This window comes from Oryzias melastigma, linkage group LG10 (assembly GCF_002922805.2).
Source record: "Oryzias melastigma strain HK-1 linkage group LG10, ASM292280v2, whole genome shotgun sequence".
Classification (NCBI taxonomy): domain Eukaryota; kingdom Metazoa; phylum Chordata; class Actinopteri; order Beloniformes; family Adrianichthyidae; genus Oryzias; species Oryzias melastigma.
The window spans coordinates 22,136,074-22,143,655 of NC_050521.1; the positions used below are offsets into that span (position 1 = coordinate 22,136,074).

Consider the following 7,582-nt stretch of genomic DNA (forward strand, 5'->3'; position numbering starts at 1 on the left):
AATATTACATTTAGGCGAGTTAAAGTAAGGTGATGCAATTACACAATCAAAGTTTGGTTAGTCACTGTGCATCGATTATATTGCGTTTCCCCAAAAACGTTGGCAGTGTGGAGGTATTTTAAAGTGATTAAAAGCAACAAAAGAATGGCAGTTTGCAGCGAAAGCAGAACCAAATTAGTAAGAACGGGTTCATCTGGTAAAACCTTTAGCGTTTCTGCATCAATATACTATTTAAAAGCCAAAAAGAGACTTAATGTTTTGTCTGTGTAAAATAATTTTAGGATGTCGTGGTTTCTTCCTTTTATATTGAAGCTGAAGTATTGTTATTGTCAAAACTTTACAAGTGTATCAGGTTACATAGACACGCCTAGTGAGATTCACTTTTGGTTTCTGTTTCAGTCCCTCCCGATCATCTTTTGATCTACTGCAAAATCATTTCCACCAGTGGTCTTTTAATTATGATTATGCCGTTTTCAGACAAAATCAAAAACTTATGTCGTTTTCTAGGACACAGTTTTTGTAGAACGGCAGCAGTTCAACAGAAATTCACCTGAGCTGTGCGGTGTAAGCCCGCCCTACTTTCCATTGTCGTGTGTTTAAGGTCTCTCCCACTAGCTTACAGCCCCTCACAACCCTAACATTACTAGAGCGGCTTGTGGCCAGTTGATTGTAGCTTCTACGTCACAAGAACAAGATTTTTCTAACAGCATTTTGTCGTCTTCTCCTGATTCACAACGATTTGAAGAAAAAAAAAACGAAAAAATTGAATTTTAAGATTAATCTTCCTCACATATGCTCAGAAAAATCCAACAAGATCATGTTAAAAATAATTTTTTGGTGGGGTTTCCTGTTGAATTATTAGCCTACCCAATGTAGGAATTGAGGTTTACTTTGACATCCAAGCCTAATATAAATGGAAGACACTGGCATACTTAATGGAAAGGCTTATAGAATAATACTTAATGACTTTATTTGATTAGAGAAACATGTCTCAAATGTATTCTCGGCTATTTATGGGACATTATAATGAAAAACTCAACATCCACATTTGATATTTGGTAACTATTTGGCCAAGCAGGGTGTTACCTAAATACACAACTTTTTAAAAAGGTGTTTTTTAGCTTTACTTGAGTGTTTATTTCAATACATTTACTTTTGTACTTAATAAATACAGAAGTGTACATGTTATTCCGTTTTATTTCTACTGCTGCCCCTCTGCAGTTCCACGCCATGGCCCTGAGGAGCTGAGAGTGGCGCCTTCCCGCAGTTAAAGGGACATTAAACGGCTGGACAGAAGCTGGTGAGGAGCGGGGGCCCCTGAGGCAGCCAGAAGACGGGGAGGGGCCAGAGCTCAGCAGGAGCCAATGCAGCAGCATCATCGTCAGCCTGAGCTTGTGGAAGGAAGCCTTCCCGTGTTCGTGTTTCCCACCGAGCTCGTCTTCTATGCGGACGAGCAGACGTCTCACAAGCAGGTGCTCACCCTCTACAACCCCTATGAGTTCGCCCTCAAGTTCAAAGGTCAGTGAGCTGATGGGAAATCAAACAGAGTTGTTTTTTTCAGGAGTAACTCGTAATAAATTTCCTCTCTTCTAGTGCTGTGCACGGCGCCAAATAAGTACAGTGTGGTCGATTCCACAGGAGCTGTCAAACCACAGTGTTGCGTTGACATGTGAGTGTTTTCTGTAAGGGGTGGCGCTATCATAATTTGTTGAATTTTGCTTAAGTGTGACGAACTCTCTGCAGCGTGATCCGGCACAGAGATGTGCGAGCGTGCCACTATGGCGTCTACGACAAGTTCAGACTTCAGGTGTCGGAGCAGAGTCAGCGAAAAGCTCTGGGTCGCAAAGAGGTGACGGCCACGCTGCGGCCCTCGGCGTCGCAGGACCCCGCCAGCCCCCGGGGCCACGACGAGGACCGCAGAGTCAAGGAGCAGTTGGCGGACAGCGAGTTTTACGAGCAGACTGCTCATCCTACAGGTAGGAACTCACCTGATTCCATTAATTTGCTGTGAGTCGTTAATGCTGCCCCACCTATGGATGAACGCATATAAAAGTGCGCTCTTTACCACTCACGCACTGGAAACCATCCAACATTTCACTCCAAACGGTCTTAAACTCTCCAGAGTTTCTTCTGCTCATCATTCGGCTCAGGCTGTTTGTCGTCCTCCACCCCCTCCAATTCTGCTCTCTGGATAAAAATAGCCTTCAGTTTGTTCTCATTCCTCGCCATCCGTTTGAAAAGGTCGCTCCAAAACAGGACTCTTGATATCTGATTTGTTTAGAGAGGCGAGAGACAGGAAAGTGCAGAAGGTCCTCGTGATGCTCTGTGCTGGTTCCTCCTGCTTCAGACGTTCTTGAGGATCTCACTCAGCCTGAATCCTGTTAAATCTCAGGAGAAACGGAAGCAGGAAGTGATGGAATCCGTACCTCCTGAGTTAACAGTAGCTGGATGTCAAAGATGATTCAAGAAAAGCAAACCACTAAAAACATCAATGTGTTGAAAAATGTAAACATTTAAAAAAAAAAAAGGTACAAATGACTAAAAAACAGACATTCACAGCAAACATAATAATAATAAAAATATTATATAAATGTATATTAAAAAATGGATGAATATATTTTAAAAAATATAGCATTAGACATGTCTAACTTTAAGGATTTAAAAATAACTATCAATTATCTGGTTGGTTTAAATAGAAAAATCTCTCATTTTTAAACTTTTACTATTGGGTTAACAGCTTGACCGTATGATACATTTTTTTAGTCAAGTGGTTTCAATATAAATTTAAGCTGTAAATACATCTAGTTAAGTTTAATTTTTAACTGTTGAGTATTATTATTTTTAAAGAATCAACATAACTGGCATGCTATATAAATTTGACCACTAGATGGAGCTAAACATCCACGATTTTACCATTTTACCATTTTTTATTTTTTTTCTGGGTTGATGTTTTAGTTGTATTTCCTTAAAAAAATATTTATAAAATATATGGACATGTGAAATTCTTGTTAACTAAAATAAAAATGCACCAGTTTTGTTCCTACCATATTAATAAAACAGTTCTGTGCAGCTTTGCAGTTGCTTCTCGCCTTCTCGAGCTGATTTTTTTTTATCCGATTTTATTGTGATCAAAGTAATGCAGTTGAGTTTTTTTGTACGCTGAGAGTGCAGAGAGGCTTACCCTTATCATTTTATCTGTATAACACCTGACACACTTGCAAAAAATAAAACGTTTGACCTGATGTTTCTTTTCCTGTGAGGTTTCAGTCAAGCAAAATACTTTCATTTTGATTTGCAGCTTAAGCTTTTGCATCGATTGGATTCTACAGTAACTCAAAACACTATTTCGGTATACAGTCAGTGGGTAGGACTTTATTTGAGCGAAGGTGGTGAACAGGCTTGTATTTGTTCAGCAGAGAGCCGGCCTGTTGCTGGAGGACCCAGTCTGCTCACAGTGCTGCTGGGACTCGTCTGCATGGCCGCCCTGATGCTCCCGACGCTGGGGGAGCAAGAATCCACAGTGCCTGTCTACCTCCACTTAAGTGTTAACAAAAAACTTGTTGCTGCTTATGTTCTTGGTGAGTATTAACCATGCAATAACCGTGCATAAACACGTCACTACTTTAAAGTGTTGCATATTAGTGCAAAACAGTGACAGTAGTTTTTTTCTTTCTTTTAGGTCTTCTTACGATGGTTATCTTACGAACATGAAGTGCCGCCGGGAGGAGGATTTGTGCGGTTTTTTTTTTGAAGAAGTCTTCACATCGGAGCCGCTACTGTTCTTGAACCAGTAGAGCTGAGTGTGGAGGTTCCGACTTCTCCGTCGTTTTCAGAACGTGTCACTACAAATGTTCGTACGATTTTTTTGTTTTTTTGTTCGTTTTATAGCAGGTTTCCTGCAGTGAGAGTGAAGCGTTTCTGAGCGATGGAATCTACACAGAAAAAAAACAGAATTAATGTACATAAAGCCATGAAGACGTCATAGTGTTGACCTGTAACCGTCATTATGTGGATGTTCGACTCTTCCACGCTGCAGACTGACAGATGAGTGCAGTTATTTGCACATGTGGAAATGTTTAAAGAAGAAAAAAAAGCTTTACGAATGGATTGCCATTCATATTATATCAATGCTCCATCATATGTTTAATAAACTTTCAGTACAGCTGTGTTGTGTGTTATTTACATACTTCTTGAGCTCTTACTTTGTTGCCTTGGTTACATTTAGGGTGAGGCTGTACGCGAGTATGAATTTAAATCAATTCCAAAACATTTGTTCCTCAAAATTGCTTTTTCTGTAGGATTAGATCAGAGGTCAGGAACTTTCAACACAATCTGGTCGATTTTTGTCTTCCTTCACACATTTGAAAAATAAAACACTGCTTTGCATTTTTGTAATGGTTACCATTACGATTAATAGAAATGTTTTTGGCTTACATAAAACATACATAGAAAATAGCATTTTTTGTCAAGATGAAATCACTTATAACTTGATTTATATGATTTCCTTTCAAAATAAAAGACACCCTGTGCCACATAGTATCAATGCAGAAGTAGGTAATGTGAGCAATTAAATAAAAATAAAAGATTTGACCATTTTAGTGCATCTAAACAATACATTGAAAAATCTAATCAACTAAAAAACGAGCAAATTAAGTGACTCTCACCCTGTTTTCTAGACTATATGGCACATTTAAAATAATCCATCACATATGTACACTGGTTGTGCTTTCTGACTGCAAATTAATTCAAAATCTGTCTAAATGCTTTAGTGTGATGTTGGTAAGTTACAAAGCCGCATTGGTAGATGGACTGATATGTATCTTTTGTAAATGAGTTGAAAAGATTTTCACTTATCTGACTTTTGTTTCACTTTAATCACCTTGCAGTCCAGAAAAAGTTACTTTTTAAAATGTTTTTCCTCAATAAGAGCCACATATGGCTCAGGTTGGAGACACCTGAATTAGACTTAAAAAAAAAAAAAAAGTTTCCAGCCAAACCATGAAATAATTTATTAACTCCTGACGTCTGACAGAACGCAAGCGAAGGCAGCAAAGTTTGAGTCAGACATACAACCACAAAACTGCTGCCTTCAACACTTTGCAGGATGGGTCAAAAAAATGAAAGAATTTTAGTGGAGAAAAAAAAAAAAAACAACAGACCTTGTGCCACTTCATGAGTCAGAATAAAGCAGACATTCAATACAAAAAAAAAAAATCTTTAAATAAAAGCGCACACTTTCATACAATGATTTACAATCACTTCCTCTTTTTTACATATAAACATGTTACGGAGCCTTAAAAGGTTTGGGAAAGTTACACAGGTGGGGACCAGGTTGCCATGGCGACTGACGGCGGTGCAAATGTCACAGTGCAAGCTTAAACCCCCCCACAATAGTTGGGATGTTTTCGCTTCTTAAGACACCAACTGAAACACTTGCAGCATCCTGTGCAGCAAGTTTTCTTTTTTTTGATCAACATAACCACAGCAGCTGATGGCACAACCTCAACTCATTCTTGCTTTACATATTTATAGATATATGCATTTGATTTTTCCATCACAGCAGTTTGAACTCTATCATCACCAAATTTTACTATTTTTTTCTCTTTATAAATAAGAACACTTTGCCAGAAAGAACTAATTCATTCTCATCCTGGGAAAAGAACTGGAAAAAAAGCAGGATAGCTTTAGTGTCGAACCTGGAATGACCACATTTCATTTGAAGGTGGGGAGTGGGGCATCATGGGAAAAAATAAAAAAACAAAACACCACAGTTCACAGCTGATAAAAAATATTCTGGAAACTTTCTCCACACTTCTTAAAGTACGACAGGAACTCTCCATAGATGTAGCCCGCAGAGAAACGCGACGCCAAACTAAATATGACCATATGTACATCAATACAAAGCAAAAAGACAAAATAAGTTAAATATTTTTTGTTTGTTTTTTTACAAAAAAATCTGCAGACTTTCGACAGAAAGAAGCCTTTCCAGCACATAACAGGGAAATGTACACATCCAAAATGTCTTGTCCAGTGCTCGTGTGGTCACTGGTGGGACAGGTGTGCAGGAAAGCCAGTTTTAGCGACGACTCCACTATGAAGCAAAGCACCATCCAACACACCCAACTAGCAGCTGGTGCTCACAGTGTCTTCAGTCATTCCCTCCACCCCCAACCTCAGACGAGTTCATGAAAAGCAGCCGTGAGGAAATTATGGTGAACTCACAGAAATGAACGGATGCGCTGAGAGGGGAGGAGGGGGGGCGGGGGTCTGGACCCCCACAAACCGCGTCCCTCTCAACGGGGAGGGTCCCGTTCTCCTTCATGTTATCTGCTGCCTTCACTTCGGGGACAGATCCTGCAGCGAGGCGAAGGGAGAGTTGCTGGACGAGGAAGGGGACACGCCCTCCATCTTCCCCGGGGAGTCGGTGGAGGAGCTGATGCTGCTCAGACTGCCGTCCAGCAGGTCTGGTGAGTGACTGCAATGTAAAGTACAGAAGAATCTTACAACAAAAAATGAAGCTCATCGAGTATGGGGTAAGACAGCTGTCAGTAAGAAACATTTTATAAAGAAAAAGTCAAATTCATAAAAACAAAGGTGTGCAAAAACGTATATTTTGTACACAACTTTGCAGAAAATTATATTAATAGCCATAGCTCTGTTGAAAATTGAAAAAAAAAGCAGAACAAAATACAAGAAAAATAATGAAAAATAAAAGAAGCAGCAGACATACAACTCCTCTCATTAGGTGTTATTAAAAAAAAATAAAAACACGTCGGTCAAAATTAGTTGAGAATACGAGGATAACCAAATAAAAAACAGCAACTAACTGAGCTAAAATAAGCTAACTGGCAGCTGGCTGTTGCAGCAGAGAAAAAAAGAAAAGAAAAAAAAAGTCAGTAGGATCACACAATACCCAACTTTCTGTTTCTAATTTGTTTTTCTTTTTAACTATCACTACAGTCGGCAGAAAGTAAATTTTGTCCCCATTTAAGGTCATTTTTCGGATCAGTATAAAGGAAAAAACAAGATAAAAGCCTAAAATAAATCTTTTGAAAAGCTACAAAAAGCGGTACACGAGTGCCAAACGGTGGTTAGCGATTCGTACGGATAACGGAATATCTATGATCTGTTAAACCTCTATTAGACGCTCTTACAACTTTTATTTTTTTCTAGCCTCAAAATCGGGCGTACCGTATATATGGCTTTATTCTGGGTGCGTTTACTGAGAGGTACACGGCGCTCTGTCCGAATGTTTTACCAAAATAAAACCTCTGGTGAGTGGTGCCCAAACTTGTGCCTTTAGGCTCAAGGTTATCAACCACACAGCAGAACATGGGAATCGAACCGTTAATGAATAAATGAAGCGAAGGAAGCAAAGTATGATAAGTAAAGACGACTATGAAGAGTTTCCAAGGGAACAAAGGGTTTGCCAAAGTAAAAAAACGAATAAATATTTATGAATTCACAGTGTTTTGATGAGAAGAACTTGGATGATTTATTTACTTAAACGACAAATTGTTCAAACGCTGGTAGACATTAGATTTTTGATGAGACTTCTGGGAAATTTTATGGATTTTAGAAT

General features: G+C 39.0%; 2 protein-coding genes across 4 annotated transcripts in view; one reads left to right on the plus strand and one right to left on the minus strand.

Annotated features, from left to right (window-relative positions):
* The window catches only part of mospd1 (motile sperm domain containing 1), a 6,062-nt gene extending 1,898 nt beyond the window's left edge, over positions 1–4,164 (plus strand). For 2 of the 3 annotated variants that reach the window (XM_024283490.2, XM_024283488.2), the window contains exons 2-6: positions 1,222–1,518; positions 1,594–1,669; positions 1,744–1,976; positions 3,414–3,578; positions 3,680–4,162. In XM_024283490.2, the coding sequence (XP_024139258.1) occupies positions 1,365–1,518; positions 1,594–1,669; positions 1,744–1,976; positions 3,414–3,578; positions 3,680–3,711 (660 nt within the window). In that variant the 5' untranslated portion in view covers positions 1,222–1,364 and the 3' untranslated portion in view covers positions 3,712–4,162. Of the gene's footprint in view, positions 1–1,221; positions 1,519–1,593; positions 1,670–1,743; positions 1,977–3,413; positions 3,579–3,679 lie in introns of all 3 variants that reach the window. The other variant, XM_024283491.2, reaches the window with a different exon arrangement.
* An 820-nt stretch (positions 4,165–4,984) lies between these two features.
* The window catches only part of fam122b (family with sequence similarity 122B), a 6,374-nt gene continuing 3,776 nt past the window's right edge, over positions 4,985–7,582 (minus strand). Inside the window, exon 10 of the mRNA XM_024283487.1 lies at positions 4,985–6,475. Coding sequence (XP_024139255.1) covers positions 6,337–6,475 — 139 coding nt within the window. The 3' untranslated portion in view covers positions 4,985–6,336. The remainder of the gene's footprint in view (positions 6,476–7,582) is intronic.